General features: G+C 37.8%; 1 protein-coding gene across 1 annotated transcript in view; it reads left to right on the forward strand.

Moving 5' to 3' along the window:
- Window positions 1-22,688, forward strand: part of NDST2 (N-deacetylase and N-sulfotransferase 2) — a gene marked incomplete in the record, with an annotated part of 86,695 nt that overhangs the window by 59,735 nt on the left and 4,272 nt on the right. The window contains 10 exon segments of the mRNA XM_072425084.1: window positions 3,225-3,312; window positions 3,798-3,952; window positions 7,961-8,146; window positions 8,948-9,076; window positions 17,895-18,077; window positions 19,535-19,631; window positions 19,718-19,841; window positions 19,929-20,103; window positions 21,968-22,138; window positions 22,262-22,371. Of these exon segments, the coding sequence (XP_072281185.1) occupies window positions 3,225-3,312; window positions 3,798-3,952; window positions 7,961-8,146; window positions 8,948-9,076; window positions 17,895-18,077; window positions 19,535-19,631; window positions 19,718-19,841; window positions 19,929-20,103; window positions 21,968-22,138; window positions 22,262-22,371 (1,418 nt within the window).

Genomic DNA, 22,688 nt, shown 5'->3' on the forward strand with positions numbered 1-22,688 from the left:
TTGTGATAGGTTTATGTCAACATGCACTGAATTTGTCAGCTTGTATGAAAAGTAGAGTGCCAAGTCACGCACACAAAATTTAAGTTATGAAATCTACAAGTGGCATGGGCTAATGGACTTTTCTTTCTGGAATTTTTTTTTTTAATGTAAAGATCCGTCCACTTGGTTCATTCACTCTGTGCTTTAACCATAGAGCTACTCACCTTATCCTCTTTCTGTGTCATCATCCACAAAAAATCAAACTGGAGAATGAAATGCACTTTTGAAATAAACTTGCCAGGGAGAAATATCTGGTCTGCTATTTCAGACCTCTTTCTTAAAATGCCATTTACCAAATTAGGTCTGCTTGTTTTTTTTTTTTAAATGTATTGCCAATAACTGGGTAAATGTTGAGAAAAGTAACAAAGCATCTACATGCATTTTCCTGGATGTTGAGCAGTGTTCAAGGATGGCTAAGGGAAGGGCAGCGTTGTTGGTGTTTTGGGGAGGATCAATGAATATCCATTTGTTGAGTTGTCCTATTAGCTGACAACTTGGAAGCACTTTGCTGTGAGCACTTTAGTTAGTTAGTTTCAGGTTGCTAGTGTTCAGGGCTGCTTGACTGGTATGGTGTCCTTTAGTTATGGTTAAATATTAATGTATAAAGCCTTCCCTGTGGACCGTTTTGAGTATATATTTGCAGTTTGAGGTGCAATTTTAAAGCTGAACTTCAGAAATGTAAATTTCATTTGCACTGGGTGTACCCCCCCATTGAAGGGGTTGAAATCCTTGGATTTAGTGCCATTTTAAAGATCTCATTTACATACCTTACTCCCCTGATAGACGGCACTGCTGGATTTCTATCCAACCTCAAATGTTTAAATGATTGTAAATTTGAGCTGGAGCTTCAGTCCCCTTCCATCCCCACCCCACAATTGTAAGGGCAGAGTTTCATGCCTGTGCTGTGTTTTTGAAATCAAGCATTTGGATTTTCTGTTCAAACTTCAGAGGAAGTAACTTTTTAGGGTAGAAGGAAAAGGGTCATTTTCCCTTGATAGGCACTTGAAGCTATCAACTCTGGTATTTCAGCCATCCCCATACTGTATATCAAACAGTAACCTCCCATGTAAGGTGCATAAAATAATGTGTCGGTGCACCACACACTGCAGCATCGCTACAGACGTACATTGTCAAGGTGCATTGTGGTGCCATTCTGTATAATGCTGCTATCAATGGGCCCTAAGTGATATTTGGAGAATGTTGCTCTCCTTTAGAGTCTTGGTGTGCAGGGAAAATATTTTACCACTGGTAGCAGTAACCATTGACAGGCTTTCTTTGGCTTTGTTTTCTTCTGATATAAGACACACTTGTGCAGGCAGTGTTTCGGACAAACTGTGTGTGATATTAGTCAGTAGGTATTGGCACAAGGATGTTTCTCTTGGCTAGAGACGTTAAAGGAAAGAGAATTTATATTTCTCTCTGATTAAAGAATAGCAAACAGGATTGCTATGGTGACTTGTTGCTAAAAAAGGTTTAGCTACCCCATAAGACATGACCTTAGAATAAGGATTTCCTCAGAGATGTGTTTGATGTATGAAATCCTTTAATTGGGTTTGTACCAGGAAAGAGACGTACTCATTCCAAAAGTATGCATGTGTTGGATAACCTTTTTATAGGCCAGACTTTCTCCTCCTCTGAGTTAATTAACTTTTTCTTCTCTATCTGTTGTGCTTAAACAGTTGAATAAAGAGACACCACCTTTGTATATTTCTATGTATTTTCTTTTAAAGATCTTATTTAAATGGTGTTTATAAAAATAAATTCTTCTCAGTTCATTCCTGTAAGTGAGTGTTAGTGTACATGGTCTTCACATTAGGTATCTAATGGTTGTGGATTGCAGTTAGTTCATCTGGGGGTTCATCTGACATCTATTCACATTGACTTGTAAATAGAAATAACCGCAATGCTGTCCGGGGGAAAATGGATCGGTCATGGGGTGTAAAATTGGCAGCTGATCTTGTCATGTGTTTTAGACTTTAATTTGCTGAAATGTTTCCCCGCAGCCTCTTAGATCATCTATAGAGAGCACTGCCATGTAAAACGCCATTGTAAATGTATTCTGTGGTGCCATCGTCATCTCAGAACTCTAGATTATCAGGAATGGTTTGGTTTCCGAGTTGTTTGTTTTATCTGTTTGTCACTGATGCATAAATAAAATCTCCCAACAGTGAGGGCTGGCAACAAAAGCATCATTCTCTGTTTCCCATGGTTGAATCCCGCATGCCTGCAAAGCCAGATGGAAAGGAGTTTTAGGAACCAACCGAGTAAAGTGGACAGAGCAGACTGACCGACCACAGCCCAAATGTTTAAAGAGCAGCATAGAAGTTTTTCTTCTGTCCAGTCCGATAATAATGTCTCCTCCTGTTCCCGTGTTAAGTTATTGCTATTAGGAATTGATAGAATTCCAGTGTAAATTTTCCAATGTAGGTTAATAATTGCTGCAAAATTGTGATGCCGTGTTTTTGCAATACAGGCAGACATTGTTCAAGCACAAATGTTTGGTCTCATGTCTCTCCAGAATATATAAAACAATTGTCTTCTTATGCCATTAGACGTGCGTGGTCTCTTTAATTTGCACATTTGAAGCCTAGCGTAAAAAACTTTTTTAGGTGGTTATGTTAAGTGATTTCCATACTCGGGCAAACTACATTACCGTTTTATTAACCTTGTTCTGACAGAAAAACATTTAAGCTGCTGCAGTTTTATGGTCTCATTTACTCTTCGCAAATTCAATTCTGGTTTATAAGGTTTGCTTCTAACACCTCCATCTGTTGTCTTACTTTCAGTAAAATGGAGTGGTAATTTGCTTTGTTAGCTGGGTAGCTTCCTTCCTTGGCAAAGTCATCACCTTTGTAAAGTGTAGCATCATCAGCTTTGTGTTCTCCAAGCTGAATACATGAATGTAGTGTAGCAGTGCGTAGTTGGTGTATGTGGTTTGTAGTGGCATTTTTTTTTTTTTTTTTAGGAACCTCCACAACACACAAAAAACATTCCTACAAGTCATGTAGCCTAATTGTGACCAAGTTTATTTACCCTGGCCACTAAAATGCAGTTATTTGCTTGGTATGCAGAATATCCTGATTGTAGTTCCACTATCAGGGTGTCATATTGTGATAAATTACCTTTTGACAGGAGATTTTGGCTGCTTTCTGAAATGCTGACATTGTTCTCCGCTCTTCCCTTAGGCACTGCTGAATACCCAGGGCAAGCTCCGAACGCTAGTACCAAATTTCACTTTCAACTTGGGCTTTTCAGGAAAATTCTATCACACAGGTAAGTCATTTCTTGAAAATCTTTTATGTCCTTGTAGTAAAATTGAGAACATGCATGCTTGTCTTCTTTAATTTGAAGTGTATAAATCAGAAATTTTAGGAAGCCCCGAGTCTTTATGTGGAAGAGGAAGCCTGTCAGATCCCTGTGGCAGGTTGCTGCACATCATTACTTTTTGCATTTAATGTTTTATTCTCACATTTTAAAAGGTAAACAATATACAATGCAAGAATTTGCCCCATCAATACATCTATGCAACTCAGATTTGTGATGAGACAGTCAAAGAATGCTAACATAAATTGATGAGCACTCAATCAAAGCAAAGTATTGTGAATTTTAAAGGTAAATAATGAGCATTTACGTATTAATTGATCATTTTTAAGATATCCAAAATTAAAAAAGAGAAGGGAAAGGAAGGGAAGGTTTGAATATAGGCTTTCATTTGTGTAGGTAATAAATTATTAATTGTATGTATTTATTTATTTTAGGCACAGATGAGGAAGATGAAGGGGATGACATGCTGCTCATGCACAGGAAAGAGTTCTGGTGGTTCCCACATATGTGGAGTCACATGCAGCCCCATTTATTCCACAATGTCACAGTTCTTGCAGAGCAGATGAAACTCAACAAGCAATTTGCTTTGGTAATGTCCATTTATATGTATATTCTACATCTTTTCTTTGGTTACCATGTACTGTTTCTGTATAAAACCATGTCTGTGGGGGAAAAAAAGATATATATTTTTTTATTTCACATGTACTCTGTACTCTATTTCACGTGTACTCTGGTGATTGTCAGCAATGGCAGTTCCTATTTCCTCACAACTGGTTTTCTTCAGTTATTAAAGAGCTACTTCTATATGCTACTTCTATATTCTATATTTCACCCCCAATATAGTAACACATATGGATTATGTGTCACCCATTAATCATTTTGGTTAAATTCTCAAAGGGATTTATTAGTTTTCCAGTGCACATTCTTATGATAAGTGGCTTTATTATGTGACGCCTAAAAAATGATCTTAAACAGATATTTTGCATTTTTATAAAAATACATTTTACATGGGTTTTGTTAGCCTACAATGTGAGGCTGTGAGTTTGACTCGAGTAGATTGCATTTCAGAGATATTTTTCTGAAGGCATCATATGCTTTGAAGACAGTAAAAGAAGATTTCCCTGACTGAAGCTGACAATCTTGTTGCTTAGTGAGCGTGTTCACTTATTCAGTTATCACAAATGAAATATGACACAACAAACAACTTGATAAAAGCAAGCAGTGCTCCCGCATTTTGAATAGAGCTTGTGATTATCTGGGTTTATTATCACATAATGGTTGTGCATCCCTTTGGAAATTTTCTCTGCATGATGGGCCAAACCTATTACTCTTCTATAAGAAGAGTAAAATGGAAAGATTGTATACACTGTTGGCTTTGAGGCAGTGCCACAGCAAGCCCTTGCCCTGCCAGTTGTTCTCCATTAGGCAACTGCTCAGTAGAGTTTAATTCTGAAATAGTCTGGGTAACCACAGCAAGCAAAGAATCAAATCCCACCACCGCTACACTTTGTTCTTTAATTCAGCTAATTTTTACTGACATACTCTACATGACTTTTTCTTACATGTTTCACACTATGACTGAGCTTAATCATAGAGAATTGGGGTTGTGTGGCTTGTTAGAATATCTGGATAGTGGATGGCTCCCTGGCAAGCTTGCTAAGTGCAGCTGGAAGTGAGGGACATGGCATGGAACGGTACGTGTATCTGCAGCCTGGGTATCCACTTAAAAACATGGCTGATGTCTCTACAATATGCTGGTAATAGACAATTGGCTATCTATACCAAGTTGAATAAACCTAATAGTTTTAATATCTTCTCACTGACCAGAACAGTTGTAATCCACTTAGTGGACCTTCATACACCACAACCACCCAGGAGCAGTACTCAGGGACATGTTATTATGAATTGTGTTTGTAGCATTTACTTTATTACTAAAAGGTTAATAGATGGCATCCTGTGCAGTACAATTGTCAGCTTTTGTGAAGTATCCTATTCTCATTTAAAGCAAATTATATTTTGTTATATCTAAGAAGAAATGCTTGACTTGCTTTACAGTGGAATATAGGTCATGCAAGACATTTCAAAAAGATTGATAGGAAAACTGAACACAGACATCCAGTTAATTAAGTCTGATAAAAAATGAATAATGCCTATTGTGTGAAAACGTACGTTCTGTTTCAGTGGCCATAAGACACCTGTGCGGAATAAAGACGGGACCGGCCCTAGTGAGCCGTGACCACACATACAAGTGAAGCTTCGTGTCTTACTGATATCAGTCACTGTGAAGCTGTCAGAATGAAGGTTTTGTGAAGGAAGCCAATGCTTGCGTTCCATTTTATCTGTAACGTGTAAATACCTGCTACTGTACAGGAATAAAGGTCCGCCACCAAGCAACTATAAGCCTGAGCTAGCAGCTTTTGTTTGTTGGTTTGTGCATTGCCACATCCTATATTTGCATTACTGCACTAACCTTAGATGGCCCCTTTCATGTCGTTTGCCCATTGTCATAATGACACAAAGAATGGACCGAGTCAACTTGGAAATCTGCAGTTCTGGTATCTGGTTACAATGTTGAAGTGAGGACAGGCAGCTGTAAGGCAATTGATTTGCCTTGAATTGACTCTGTGGCCTTTTGTAGATAGATGTTTGCTCAGTGTTCTATAATTAATATTCGCCATCCATAGCAGCCTGGCTTTTAAGTCTGTTATCAAGCTGCTGGTTGTAAACTGTAGCCAGCAGTTCCCAAACCTTTTACTTTATTGTTTATCTTTTTTTTCTGTATTTTGCATAGCGGCAAATATTCCACACTAGGATATTGCTTTGTTTTTGAGAAGACTTCCACTTAAAACGATTAGATTCATTTTGGGTGAAATATGTGACAGGATGTGTTAAATTATCCTTACGGTTGCAGCTGCATTGGGAAGGTCTGGTGTCCTGAAGTGATACTTCACTAATTCCCTCCCTTCCCTGGTTATGCTTCTGCTGTCTTGTCAGATTTTCACAATTATGGGCAATCATCAGCCAAGACAGGCAGAAGCAGCATTGGTAACACAACAAGATCCTGCCAGGGGGCTTGGTTCAGTGCGTAAATGTACAAAATTTTATATAAAACCTCCAATATGCCCTTTGTGCGTGTGTGTTTATAAAATAAAGTACATCCCTTTCAGTTCTAAGGTTTTAACTACGAGGGCAAAACGAATAATCTGGTCCTACATTGGCTTTAAACTGATTTAAACCTAAGCTCAGGTGTAAAACAACATACAACAGATTCAGTAGCTTGTAAAACCACCTTTAGCAGCAATAATTTGAAGTAATCATTTTGTTCGGTATGACTTTATATATCGATTGGAGGACACAGACCCCGGCCTCTTTCTGAAGTTTTTTTTTCCATTTCAGTAAACTATACCTGTCACAACAGTTTTGTTCCATGATTTTTTTTTTTTTTTTTTTAGGTTTGTTTTATGGGACTTTTCAGGTAACTTTCACACATTCAAAATCTAAATTACAATATTTATTACAATATATATACATAAATATAAGATACCTTATGTGATATATTATTAACGTGTTTCACTATCAGGCTTCTTCAGGACATTTTAAAAAGTTATACAAACTCTAAACTTCATATCTGTAAGATGTCAAACACCAATTTCAAACCAAAAACAATAACAAAAAATCAATCAAAAAATCTTTTTCACAGATAGTAGTTGATAAATCAAGCCCCAGGTGATGCCAAAACTGTCACCTTACGAGAAATGTTAATCACCATGTATTGTATATAAAATAATAAAACATAGATAATACTTAATAATCTCAGGAAAGGGTCCCAGTACTCAATTCATGTGTGTTCAGGTAGCAACCTAAAAAAAATCAATATATAATTAACATAAATCAATGTATAATAATATAATGTATAATTTAATGCATATATTTTAATTACTATCTGTGAAGAAGATGCCAATCTTTTAAAGTTATATTCTGTTTGTTTTAAAGGGATGATTACACAATTTTGAAGAACATGTAGGTGCAAATGTATTGAGTGAACCAATATTTGAAATATACTATGTATTACCTATTTTAACTGAATACATTTTGTTTCTCACCTTTTTTGTTGTTTCCGATTTAATTTTTTTAATTATTTTTCTGTTTGGTTTGGTATTGGTTATGTCTTAAAGATATGAAGTTTAAAGTTAGTGTAACTTTTTGAAATGTCCTTCTGAAGAAGCCTGATGGCAAATCATGTTAAATGTATCTTAATTTTGTATGTATATTAAATGAAATAAATATTGTAATTTTAATTTTAAATGTGTGACCCGAAGTTACCCGAAAAGTCCCATAAAACAAACCTAAGGAAAAAAATCATATAGGTGTGTGGTACCACGAATTAAACTCCCCCTCAGATTATAGACAACAGTTTTGATGCCAACAAACTTATCAGAGCCAAAAAACTATTCCTCACCCTGATTACAAATGTTATTTTTACTTTTAGACTATTTGTTCTGGATACCCAGCTTATGTGTACTTGTATAATTGTATTAGCACCTTGTTTTGTTGCTACTGTTCCTATTGTTTTACACATGTATAATTTTTCCTATAGGAACATGGTATCCCTATAGATTTGGGATATGCAGTAGCACCCCATCATTCTGGAGTGTATCCTATACACAGTCAACTGTATGAAGCTTGGAAATCTGTGTGGAATATTCAAGTTACAAGCACAGAAGAATACCCTCACCTGAGACCAGCCCGTTATCGCAGAGGATTCATTCACAACAACATTATGGTGAGATTACCCGTTCTGCTCCTGATGTACCTCATTCATGAATCTTTTTTTTTTGCTAACGTATCTTGCTGTGTTCATGATATTGGCATCTCTGTTTCTGATGCAGATGAAGAATTTTCTCATAGTATTTGTTTCTAGATTGTGCACTTCAGTATCAAAAGTTAATAAACTAGTTCTAATACCCCATATGATGTAGGTAAACCCCAATTAGTGAATATGGTAAAATATTTTTTGAGGTTTTAAACTCGCACTCATAACTCTTATCTCCAGCCAGCTCCCCCTAAACAACTTTCCCAGCATAGTACTTTAAATCTACCTCCATCGTAACCTTTTATGACTTTTAAAAGTATTGACATAATAGCAGAACTCCATCTTTTACCTATCCAGGGTACTTGGTATTTTATACCAATGGGCACCTAAGACAAATCCAATAATGTTCAGAGTGATCTAGACTAATAAACTATGTAAAACCTGGCATCCAATTGCTGTGTTATACTCTTCATATCTATGCAGCGTTATTTTCTTTACTTTAGCCAGGCATGATATTTGCCAAATGTCACTCATTGTTGGCTGTGCTGTAGTTCTGGCTTCATTTTACTCCTCCAGTCAGTGCAGAGCAGTGTAAAAAAGACCAAATGAAGATCTAATTTTTTTTAAATGAAGAGCTATTTTTTTCTCTGCGGCTTTAAGGTGGATAACCTAAACTACATAGTAAAATATTAGAAGGTACAGAGGGTATATTAAGAAATCTGCATAGTGTTGGAGTGCCCTAAAATTTGTATGTGTTTTCTTTTTCTCAAGGTGTTACCAAGACAGACCTGTGGACTTTTCACTCACACAATATTCTACAATGAATATCCAGGTGGATCCAAAGAGCTGGATAAGTCCATTCGTGGTGGTGAACTCTTCCTGACGGTCCTTCTGAACCCGGTAAGTTATTGGAATTTGGGTATGCCTATGATTGTAGAGAGTCTGCAGCAACCAGGTTCTACATTTTACCAATGTGTCTATTGCACAGGCTGTCCAAATCTACTATGAGACACCACAGTCTGGCATTGCTGAAGTGTCAGCCATTATCCTGCAGTATTTTTATGTATGATAAAACTTTAGAAGTTACAGTGCTGAGGGACCTGGGTGCATCTCCAGTCTTAAATAAAGAGTGTCAATCGGTTATCTGTACATCATTCTCATGAATGTTTAAGAAACCTGTTTGTTTCTCTGTTATGGCCCCTTTTACAAACAAACTTAAAACAAGGCTGTGTGTACCGATGTAACGCATACCTGCACCTCAGTCATGCATGTTTTTTGCAAGCAAGTAAGCCATAATATAGTTTAAACGGGTAGTGTGTGTAATGTGTATTTCTGGGAGTGAACTGTTAAAATGCGTTTCTTAAACATATGCGGACCTAAAAACTTATTCTACACTACGATTTCTACCATCCCTAATTGTGACTTTCGCACTGACCCGTTCCTCTGTATTTAAATCACATATGCTTCAAATGCAGACGAAAGACTTGGCACACCTTTTTGGGGAAGAATGTTTTTATGTAGCTTTGGTAAAACCACTGAAGGAACTCTGCAGACCAAGTAATCACTATTGATGAATAAGGCACATTTCATTATGGTCTCCAATAGCCTGAAGATAAGTCTCCTGAATTAGTGTTAGGACATTTTGCATTTAGATACAGTCATTAATATATAGCAAGTTCTTTGCAAATTCTAAACAAGCAAATACCTCAAAAGATGAGCTAACTTGTTAGGAGGTAGTGTATGAGAATGTGTAGAGGGAAACTGCAGAGTTCTTTCAGGCCAATTGAGGGATAAAGAAAATCATTCACCTTCTGGTTATACTGCCCCCTACAGTGGCAAACTTAAACTGTAAGACATCCCAGGATAATCCCTCATTCTACATCACAGGATAAATGCTTATACTACTAGCATGCCTCCGATTTTTGCTCAGTGTATGCAGATATATAGGCAATAATGTCCTGATTAAGGTAAGGTTAAGTGCACTTAAAGCTCTTGGTCGCTTTAACAATAATAAAACGCGTGTTTCCTTTATAAGGAGTTATGGTTCTTTTCTCCACTTAGCTAAGTCTGAATGTTCACTTCCTCAGTGTGAATGTGTTGATTCTTCAATGCTCCATCAGTCACAATAGTGTCTCTGGTTTGCTAATGTGGCTGTGCCTATAGCCGGTGACCAAGTGTACAGAGGTAGCCATACCAGAAACATGGAAAATAATTATCTGTTTGCGTACAACTGAAATGTGTTGGAAAAGTTTTTCAATGACCCAATCAAGTGGTGACTGCAAGCCATGAAAGATTCATTTGGAAAGTTACAAATTTGATAGCAAGATCAAATGTGTTTTTTTAAATTGAACAGAGCTAACAAGTGACTAATTTTATTAACCTCCTGGGCGTTACACTGATGTCTAGATTTCTGTACCAGAAGCGTTACACTGTTTTTTTTTTTAAATTGTAGACCTGTAACAGAAATATGTCCGAACAGGGTTCTAGTAGATATCATAAATATAAAAAATGTTTGAAACACACAATCATGTAAACAAAAAAAAAAAAAAATTACTTTTAATAAAATTAAATAAAAGACACAAAAATCAGCTTAAACAAGAATACATAAATAAATGAAAAATGCTGAAAATGCGATAATTCTGTATACTGTATAGTAATATATTTTTCTAAAACACCTCCCTAGTGTCCAACGTCACATACCTATAGACAAAACCACATAAATATATTTTGTATTATTTTGTATTGGATTGGATACAGGACTTTGTATTCAATCCAATACAAAATGAGAGCTTGAATTTACCAATTACATACTTTGTATTTATTTTGAATTATTCTGTATTGGATTGGATACAGGAGTTTGTATTCAATCCAATACAAAATGTGTTTGAATGAGTTTGAATTTCCCGCACACACGCCGACGTCATCGCCGAGGGACACGTACGCGCTACGGACGGAGAAGAAGAAGCCGGCCGGCTGCTTCTTCTCGGAGAAGGCACCCGACGCTGGAGAGGGAGATCGACGCTGGATGATCACAGCAGGACCAGGTAAGTGATCGATAAACCCGAACTTTTCTCACTGTATTTTCATACAGTGAGAAAAGTTCGGGTTTATCGATAATTGCAATTTTTTTTTAACCTGAACCAAGGTCGGGTGGTTAATAATAAACAGTGCTTATATAGCGCCAACATATTACGCAGCGCTGTACATTAAATAGGGGTTTCAAATGACAGACAGATACAGCTAGTGACACAGGAGAGGACCCTGCTCAGAGGAGCTTACAATCTAAGAGGTGGGGGAGTATCACACTGTGTTTGAAGCATTGCAGACACCTAGCTATCAGAAAAGGTCCAAACAATAGTAAAGTAAAACATGACATATGCAATTAGGCTTCTTCTCCGCTGTATCTAAAAACATGACATATGCAATTATCTACGTATGGAACCGCTCCTGCGCTGTAATCATTGAGATAAAAATGTTGCTTTGCTTGATACTCTACTCTATAGCAAAGCGTGTGACTGTCCGTTCCAGCCTTGTGATTGCTCTTTGTACATGTAAATTTGGTTTTGCAGGTTCCTGTTGTGTTTATGAGCACACTGTGTGCTAGCAGATATAATATGAACAGGTCCTACAGCTATCAGCAATCACCTGTCTGTCTAAATACATAGAATATTGTTTCCTGTGGTTTCTTATTACAGCACTGCATTCAGGCAGAACGTATAAACACAGTTTGCTTTGCTTTGAATGAAGCAAAAACTACTGGTTGTGTTCTGGTTTTCACACTTGACTCGTAAAGTTTTTTTTTTTTTTTTTATACAGTGTTCTTTAGAAATGTCTTTTGTATATGCCTAAATATTTAAAGCTTAGAACCACTTAATAAATACTGAAACCCTTCCTCTGAATCTGATGTGGCCTCTTGTGCTGTTCTGCATTAAATTTCTGCACAGGTAAACGGGTATAGATAATGACAAATCACCAGCATGTCGTGTCATCGGTTTATTTTATTATGCAACTGTGGTGTACAGAGAACAGTCAGAATACACAGTGCCTAATACGTCCTACCCATGTGATATGGAACAGCAGGGTACCTGTCCTATCATTTTACTGAGCCTTGGCCAAGGAACATTATCACCAGGGTGTCAGTGATTTGAAAGACATGAGAATGTTCTAATGAAAAGCCATTACAATGCAGCCATCTCATAGTCCTGATTTAGTTACCACAATTCCTCCACTTGTTACAGTGCTTTAAATGGCGGTGCCAGCTACCAACCTTACACATCACAAAGACGACAGGTATGAACCTAGCTAAGGTTACCCAAACAGGTGAAACTTTTCACACTATACAATATTGTGTATATAACATGCGTGAGGTGGGCTTTTTGTGTTTTGTCTTTAAAGCTTTTGTTACACTCTGTATTGCTTCTTGTTACCAAAGTATGTCGTAATGTTTTCAGAGCGGAGTTAGAAAACCATATAAATATTCTTTACACTCTTGGATGTAATTTATTGGGACTTTAAATACACATCAGGACACCAATGCATACACCTAGGAAGTTGTTATAATTCCAAAGGTTATTTCACTTATGGCAGTTCTTTTTAAAAGCTCCAGAACCTTCCATAAATTACCTGTACAGATATGTAAATTATCCTGGCATTATGTACATTTACAGAGCAGATTAGTACTATAGGAATACTGGTTATCCATGTTTTGCATTGTCATGAATAAAATAATACAAAGGCGTAATACTGATGGAGGCTGTTCTTGTGACATACGGCAATGTAAATCTCATTTTGCATATGGTAATACAAATGACAAGAACATGAATTACAGTGTAGTATTTTATTTTTGTGATAGTTTGGTATCAGTGTAGAAGTAAATAGGCTTCAACCAGTCCTATTTCAGCTGGTGACATGAGAAAGCATGCTTAGAACCAGGTTAAAAGTTCACGTCCCTCTGATGTATACTTGTGCTACATCTTGTCATATATCCCCTTTCTCTTGATCTTCAGTACCCTTTTACCAGAGTAAATTGTCCTCAGTCCCTCTGTACTTTCTTTGTTTGAGAATCTCTTCCATTTACATGGCACACTGAGGGGCTTTATATTTGGGAAAGATAGATTTATGATTAGTTCTGTCGAACCTGCAGGGTTCTCCCGTGTACACAAAGTTTTCATTGATGATATTTCCAGGTAACTATCAAATCTCCAGTCAAAACATTAGTTCTCTTTTTTTAGAAAAATGTGAAGCTGTCAAGTTTGTTCTGCCTGTGTCACTTTTGTAGAGATTTGTTACTTTCTTACCTGTTGATATCTGTCACTGGGATAATAATTGAAAAAAAAAAAAAAAAGTTTTTTCTTTTTTACTATTTTATTAAAAAAATGTTTGACCTGTGTCCCTGGAAAGACTTCTCTTACTTTGTATTCTGTTAACTTTTACTGAGACGAGAAACCATAAGACAAAAAAGCAAATCCAAGTTCTTACCCCCCACCATCGAAAGCAGTAGGAATATTTTTGGCTGTATTTTTAATACAATCATCATAACTTTATATTAAGGCTTATTAATCAAGCAAATTGGTGACACGATTAGATATAAATCAAGCAGCCTCTCATTTAGCAAAGTCTGTGCTGCTGTTATTTTGTGTAATTGCAACCCCTGCACTTATAATCACAGATTTGCAATGTTTTGCCATAGACTTGCAGAATACATAAGACCAGTATTCACTCCAAACATATGCACAGTTAAGAAGTGGTCAGAGGAAGTGTTTTATACTTTAGTAATGCTGTGACTGGGGGAATTTATGAATAAAGCTAAAACCTTATAGGAATCATTTGTACTCCTTCAGCACCGTGTAAATATTCCAGTAGTAGCAGTTTTGCTTGTTGCACACATCTAGCTGATACTTTTTGTAATAGTAAAGAACCAATTAGGCAAACTCTCAAATGTTCCACATGTTACTTGCTGAAGACTGGATATATGGATGCATGTTCATGACTTGAATGCACGTTTTCTGTGCTGAATAAATCCTAGTTACATTTTCTTGTACATCTTGGTAGTAAAATGAGTTCCATAATTAGTAGAATACAGTTAGGTCCATAAAGATTTGGACACAGACAACTTTTTTTCTAATTTTGGTTCTGTACATTACCACAATTACTTTTAAAATAAACAACTCAGATGCAGTTGAACTGCAGATTTTCAGCTTTATTTCAGAGGGTTGAACAAAAAGATTGCATAAAAATGAGAGGAACTAAACCCTTTTTTTTACGCAATCACTTCATTTCAGGGGTTTAAAAGTAGTTGGACAAATTAAAAAGCTGAAAATAAAATGTTAATTTCTAATACTTGGTTGAAAACCCTTTGCTGGCAATGATGCTGGGTTTCCTCTTTTTTAATGCTCTGCCAGGCCTTTACTGCAGCGTAGTGTCCCAGTGCCACTGTCCGCAATGCACGCCCAAACCATCACACTGCCTCCGCCATGTTTTACAGATGATGTGCTATGCTTTGGATCATGAGCTGTTCCACGCCTTCTCCATACTTTTTTCTTGCCATCATTCTGGTAAAGGTTGATCTTGGTTTCACCTATCCAAAGAAACTCCAAGGCTTGAGGCTTATGAGTGGCTTGCACCTTGCAGTGCACCCTCTGTATTTACTTTCATGCAGTCTTCTCTTTATGGTAGACTTGGATATCGATATGCCTACTTCCTGGAGAGTGTTGTTCACTTGGTTGGCTGTTGTGAAGGGGTTTCTCTTCACCATGGAAATTATTCTGCGATCATCCACCACTGTTGTCTTCCCTGGACGTCCAGGTCTTTTGGCGTTGCCGAGTTCACCAGTGCTTTGTTTCTTTCCCATGATGTACCAAACTGTAGATTGTGCCACTCCTAATATTGTAACAATTTCTCGGATGTGGTTTTTCTGTTTTTGCAGCTTAAGGATGGCTTCTTTCTCCTACATGGAGAGCTCCTTTGACCGCATGTTGTCTGTTCACGGCAAAATCTTCCACATACAAGCACCCCCTCCCCCTCAAATCAACTCCAGGCGTTTTATCTGCTTAAGTGATAATGACATAACAAAGGAATTGCCCACACCAGCCCATGAAATAGGCTTTAAGTCCAATTACCCCAGAAATGAAGTGATTGTGTAATAAAAAAGGCTTTAGTTCCTCACAATTTTTTTGTTCAACAATCTTTTTGTTCAACCCTATGAATTAAAGCTGAAAGTCTGCAGTTCAACTGCATCTGAATTGTTTCATTTAAAATTAATTGTGGTAATGTACAGAACCAAATTTAGAAAAAAGTTGTCTATGTCCAAATATTTATGGACCTAACTGTATATCTCTTCATACATCCACTTTCTATATCTAAGCCCCTTCTAGTGTTTATATTTATCTGCCTATTAGCAGGCAGGTAGCCCATACGAAGCAGCATTTTTAATTTTCTTGGCTAGAGCAGAAGGCACTAGCTGTAAATACCATGAGAAGTATGCCAGTTCCAGGACTTGGCAATGTTGGGATAATGGGTTGCCAACACCTATGATGGTGTACAGGCAGGGAGTGCGGGACATAAAAGCATGAGAGCATAGATTTTATTTCATAGCAGTAAATCCATTAGGAAGGCATTAAAGGCCTTCCAGTACATCAGATCCAGATTGAAGGCATAAAGTCTGATTTGCATCAAATTTAAAAAGGTAAAAGCCTAGATTAAAAATTTCAGGCCCTGTCAAGAGTTGGGGTTATGAAACAAAAAAGTAGCAAGCAGTGGAACATTTTTAATGTGATTTTAATGGATAGTAACTATAGAGGTTCAGTTGTTACATTACCATTAGTATGCAGGTAGTAAAATATTTGATCAGTCTGTGTAGTCTCAGGTGGTACTGTGTAGTATGAGGTGCACATTGCGTTTTGCCTTTTGGCTTCTTTAGGGAATGGTGAGACAGAAGATGTGGTTGCTAATTCAATATGTTGTACACACCAATAGATATAGTAGGATGAGATCTCATTGGACTGCAGTCTAAAAACCCTACGTGAAAGTCCAGCAATGTAATAATGTATAGGTTAGTGGTTGTATTTGCATTATAAATGGTACGTTTGATTGCCTGCCATGAACTCATGAGTATACCTGTATGGAATGTTAGTTTAGTATAGATTGTCTTTATTTTCCACAGGCCAAGTCATTGAAACAAATAACTGAGCTTGTTCATATTGAGCTCTCGTACTTGAGGTATTGCACCCCCTCAAACCTTTAACCGTCCAGAGTGGATATTGAGGTGCAGAGAAGCCTAGAACTGTTGTATATTATTGTGGAAGGTTTGTTCCTTTAAGTAATATCAGAAAGCTCCTGTGCGTGCATGGAGTATAAAATGCGGCCGACTCTCCAGTGGTTATGTGGCCATTATGCCAGCTTGCTTCTTCTCCACTGTTGTGCAGTTCTTTGGACTGCATAATGAATGTGAGAGTGCAAATCTTTTAATGTGATTTTCCAGACATCCACCAGAGAGGACCCCACGGAGCTCACTGAAAAATCATTTTCATGCTACAGTATAGGCGAACTGGGGAGAGCTGCAGGAGAATGTGAAAATGAAGTCTGTAATCAAGAGCAGAAGAGGAAAGTAATGGCTGTTTGTTTGATCGATCACACCTTCAGTACACAGATTTCCAGCTGCTGGCATCCTACTTCTTCTTCTAGACTTGCTGCAAGAAAAGTATTAAGTAAACACAGATCTGTATACTCAGGAGCCATTGTGGAAGCCTAGGGTGACATTTGTTTTTATAGGTAACAATCCCAAATCTGACTTTTAGCTTCTGGTCCCAGGGCATAGCAGTCATCATGGCACCTTGGGTGTCTTATTTCTGCAGCACTACAAGTTGTGATTATTTCTTTTTTCCCCATATTTATTTTTCTGCTGGGTGCTCCTTGAATATAAAGATCAGAGTTGGTGTAGGTCATGTACAGATCTGATATGCATCCTTTCCTTTGATGCTGTGGGCTACTTTTATTGGAGGATTTATATTTTTATGCATTAAAGTATATCATTGTTTTTTTTAGATGTGTGAATATGTTCAGCTACCTATTGCCATTCTGAGTTTTAAAAAAAAAAAATTAGCTAGATTTGATCATCCTATCTGATCAGAGATTTAATTGACACCCTGTGTACATAATGTAACCAATATCCAACAGTTGCACATAAGCGTCCTGGTACCTGATAAATGTTATAATAGTGAACTAAAAAGAAAATCCAGAGTGATTTTTTTACATTGGGCAAATTCTGTTTCACTGAACTGGAATAATCTGGCCGTTCCAACATTTATTAAACTATTTCCATTGCAAAAAGGTCCCATGTCATTCGTATAGCAAGTTATCCAGTAAGCAATAGCATGGAGTTCTGCAGGGGATGCACAAGTAGAGCAGAATGCAGCCTTCCCTGATTTCCTCTGAAATATTCAACAGGACACCACGGCGAGGTGATGAAATATTCAATGGTTCTAGCTCTGTAATGTCATGTTAATGTCAAGAAAAGACTGCTTTACATCAAGCGAATGTGAATCCTAACCAGAAAATTGGACCATGCTCTAAAATCCCACAGCACCTACAGCACCTCTTCCTGCATACAGTCTTTTATCTCCCTGCAAGACACATTCATAATAGATGTGTGTTTATACAGCCAAGTGCCGTGCTTAAGAGAATTAACCTAGATGGCAATCCCTGTGTGTGTCTGTTACAGATCAGCATCTTCATGACACATCTCTCGAACTATGGCAACGACCGCCTGGGGCTCTACACGTTTGAAAGCTTGGTGAAGTTTGTGCAGTGCTGGACCAACCTGAGACTTCAGACCCTGCCACCTGTCCAACTGGCTAAGAAGTACTTTGAGATCTTCCCCCAAGAGAAGAACCCGTTGTGGCAGGTAAGTGCCATTACTCCTTATATAATACTCTTGTGGCCCTCGGAGCAGAACAGGAATGTCATGACGATTACATAGAGTTTGTATCTGCTGCGTTTCAAAGGTTGCAGATATACAGAGTGGAATGTGTGCATGGAGCTGCTAAACTCATGCCGGACAGTCATTGCTCTCCTTTTGTTTTAAAGATTATTATTGGTGTGTTTTAAAGTAAGCAGAATATTTATTCTCCATACCGGACATCTAAAATTCCCCTTGAGCTTCCTGATGTAAAATCAGCCACTTTAAGCTTTACTTGAGAGTAAAACTGACATCTAGGAGCAAGCACCACAAAATATTGTATTTTATTTCGAAAAGCCTCTTCCACCATGTCATTGTTTGGTTTTCAAGACTTTGGGCCATCCATCTGTATAATAAAATCACAGTTTCTTTTATTCAATTGAGGGACCCTTATTGGACAGAGGAGTGACAGATGGGTGGAGCCTGATCCCAAAGTCAGAGAAATCAGGCCCTCCAATGGAATTAGTGAGACCAGCATCACAGGGTGTAGTGCTTGGCAAATGTTTTACTTCAGGTTTAACAAGTGCTTTAAGAAAATAGACATTTGCAAAACTAAAGGTATAAAAAGGATAAAAAGATACCTCTACTAATTTATAAAAAAGAAAAGAAAAGATGACTATTTCATATACTTCTAAATGAAGCACAAAAACGAACAATCTAACATCCCCCTTCAAGTGATACATCTACCAATGCAATAAAAATAAATAACCCAAAACAAAATTTAAATTGCTGGGATTTATAGTTTTCTCCTTTCAGTTCTGAAATTACACATCTCTGCCCCATAGCAAAGTGTGTTCTCTATCAGGTGAGGGGGGAATCTGATTGATCTTTTCACTTAATTAGAAAGTGAACACTGTATTGTAAGAAGAAGTTGGTTTTTTTGGAAGCGCAGTAGCTAGTTATGTGAAATGCCATGATAGCGCCACCTCAAGGGCAGGCAGGATTCAGCATCCTAAAAGTCTCTCACATAGTAATAATCTTGGGTTAGTTATTGTAACATAACTTTGTATTCTCAGATGGGGCTCATCGTCCTTCTAAAATACACTTCATAGCATAATATTAAAAAAAAAAAGGTGTTGGATGTCTACTTTACCTTCCTAGTTTAATATAAGTATGCTTAGAGCACACATGGCTAATGTGTTGATTTGTCTGGATCAGAGATGATGTCTTTGTATTTTCATGTACCCAACATAGGAAACAGAAAATGTTGGTTATCACAATGCAGAATACACAGTAACCTAATGGGAAGACCTTGGAAACTTTGCTTAAAAAGAATGTCTGCCCTCTTTTCCCCAAATATTATGCTATATGAATATGGAGTATGGTATTGATCCAGATAACCTCTAAACATAATGTGATATGTGTCCAAATACATGCTTATTGTAACTTTGTTGTTTTAATAGAACCCTTGTGATGACAAGAGACATAAGGACATCTGGTCTAAGGAGAAGACTTGTGATAGGCTTCCCAAGTTCCTTGTTGTTGGACCCCAAAAGACAGGTAGATTTTGTGATTTTCATATAACGTACAAGGGCAACCAGATATGACTGACCCCTCCTCACCGCCATGTATTTGTCATCCCACAGGTACCACCGCTCTGTACACTTTCCTCACCATGCACCCTGCTGTCACCAGCAATTTCCAAAGCCCGGTTACCTTTGAAGAGATTCAGTTTTTTAATGGAGTAAACTATCACAAAGGCATTGATTGGTAATTATTTTTGTTTTGTACTGATATGCTGTGTTTTGGGAAAATGTAGTATGTGTTTCATTAAGCATTTCTCCTATATACCATTAGGTACATGGATTTCTTCCCCATACCATCCAATGCCAGCACAGATTTTATGTTTGAGAAAAGCGCCAATTACTTTGACACAGAAGTGGTTCCAAAAAGGGCAGCAGCTCTCCTTCCAAGAGCCAAAATAATTGCCATCCTCATCAGTCCTGTTGATCGTGCTTACTCCTGGTACCAGGTGAGTGCCTGATAAAAAGCCTCATTCTCCTTTTCCTTAGCAGTGGTCACTTGACCTTGTAATCCTTCAATGTTTAATACAAATTCTAATGGAGAATAGAAAACAAGGTGTATGGTGTACTCTTATTCCGGCAAACATAAACTCCTTTGTGTGCTATATTGGGACTTTTGGATTTCCTTTTCTCTTTTAATAAAGGTGATCAGGAAATCTAGAGATCTTTGCATTGTTTGCAAGGAGCTACCTTTCTTTCCTAAAACACCAGAAAACATTCAGTCTAACCCATGAATACCACTTTCATACCAGTATATAAAGAAGATCATGCAGAAAAAGCCAAAGTTGGCCTCGTTGTAAATGGCACAGAAAATAATCTGGGGGGCAGTTCAGTGTGCTTTCCATGGCCTCATCAACATCCCCAATCCAAAGCAGAAGCTGAACAGTGAAACATAAAGTGGAACGGGACTTCCCTGTCTGAATCCTGAGATAAAAGTAGAGAAGACCTCCAAAGCTGTATAAGAAATAATGAGAGGCGCCGAATAATAGACATTGGGTCTGATCAAATAAAATGTGAAGTGTGGTGAACTTGTCTGCACTTCAGTCATTTTACAAGAGAATTTATTAAAAAAGGAACCTTCCAGCAGTTCACCTCATAGTTTGGTAATTCAGGCCCATTATGTGCAGAATTCTTCTTGTCACATCTTGCCTCATTGTACAGTTTAGGAAAGCTCAGCTATTGATGAGAGTACTAATAGTGGAGGAAGGAAACATTGTTGATCACATGACTGCGGTCACCACATCCCCTGGTTATCTGATGTGTAGCTGTAGGGAAGTACAAGGGGGGGGGGTTATCATTGAAATGAGAATGTTCTGTTACAGGAGATTGGAATTACTGCGGAATTTGATTCTAATCCTATCAATATAGCAATAAGAGGGCAAATGATTACTAATGCACATCTTCCGATGTCAAGCAATGACTTTTTGTCTGCATTTCACTATCCTCTGTGTGGTCCCGGTGGTGTAATGTTCATATGTTTAAAATGCATTTAGTAGAAAGGTCTTTAAAGGTTAATAGTTTAGTGGCATTGCGGGTGTTGGCGTGCTCTCACTTTAATATACACTGTCATCATTAGCCCGGGTGAGCAGAGTTTGCGGCTGCAGTAAAAAGCTCATTATTGCCACATATACAAGATCAGAGACCTGAAAAGAGTCCGCAGAGGTTTCAGTATTGATTTGGCTATTCGTGGTCACCTCTGCTAAAAGCATGAAAATTTTCTTTTCATTTACTATAAAGTACTACTTTATATTGTGCCACTGAAATGATTTGTAAAACTGCATTTCATGGTTACTAGGATTTGGAATAAAACGATGGTGGGAGATTGGTGATGTGTTCTGCTGTCTGTTGTGTTTAGTAATAGGGTAGTCACGGGGTCATAGGATTTCTAGTTTATGTTGGGGGCCCTCCAGTGTCTGTTTTCCAGTCCTATTTATATACATTGCTTTCTAGGTGTATGAGAGAATATACAAAGAATTCAAAGGAAAAAGGGAAAGGGGGAGGGGGTTCTGGGAAGACAACTCAAAATAACTTAAAATTTTATGCAATACGCATTTAGCAAATCTTTGTTTTTTACCAAGCATTAGGTGATTCTCAATGTATACATTTAGGAAAACTCTGTATGAACACCTTCCTCTAGTTCTAGTTCTGTACCACTGGGAATACTGGGAAGAAGAATGTGCACCTAGACATTGTAATAATGAGTAGTGATGTTATACATTAACATTTACGGTCAGGTTTCACTGATATTGATGCCTTTTTATCCCTTTGTTTGGTATATTGAGGTATAAATGACTGTATGTTGTTCCCTGATAGCACCAGCGAGCGCACAATGACCCTGTGGCCCAGAATTACACCTTTGCTCAAGTAGTAACGGCCGGATCACATGCCCCACAACCGCTGAAGAACCTTCAGAGCCGCTGTTTGGTTCCAGGCTGGTACGCCACTCACCTAGAGAGATGGCTGACCTACTACCCACATAACCAAGTAAGTCAGGTGGTTATATAGTATTGCTGGTTGTAAATTCCTTGTTTGTTGTGCTTTACACTGTAGCTGCACATTACCCAAATGTAAATACTGAATCATGTGCATTATTATTTCTTTCTCCAGTTTTATATAGTTGATGGTCAAGAGCTGAGAAACAACCCAGCCTCAGCCATGGACAGCATCCAGAAATTCTTGGGGGTGACGCCACATTTCAATTACACACAGGCATTAAAGTAAGTCAGCAGCTTGTAACTGCAAAGTGTGGGCCTTGTATTCACACAGATATTTATTCTCAGTGTTCATCTGGTGCAAGTGAGGGAAGGGTAATGGTTTTTATTACTTGAGGGATACTGCTCACACCTTTTTCCTGTTTTGTTGGGTATCTGTAAAGAAGGAAAAGGGGTTTATGTTCTGATCTTGGTAGCAGATAGCTATATCTCATGGTATTGCTACTGGAAGAGGATGGGTCCATCTGCTGGTGCTAGAAGAGGATGGGTCCATCTGCTGGTGCTAGAAGAGGATGGGTCCATCTGCTGGTGCTAGAAGAGGA

The sequence above is a fragment of the Pyxicephalus adspersus genome, chromosome 10 (genome assembly GCF_032062135.1).
Source record: "Pyxicephalus adspersus chromosome 10, UCB_Pads_2.0, whole genome shotgun sequence".
Classification (NCBI taxonomy): Eukaryota; Metazoa; Chordata; class Amphibia; order Anura; family Pyxicephalidae; genus Pyxicephalus; species Pyxicephalus adspersus.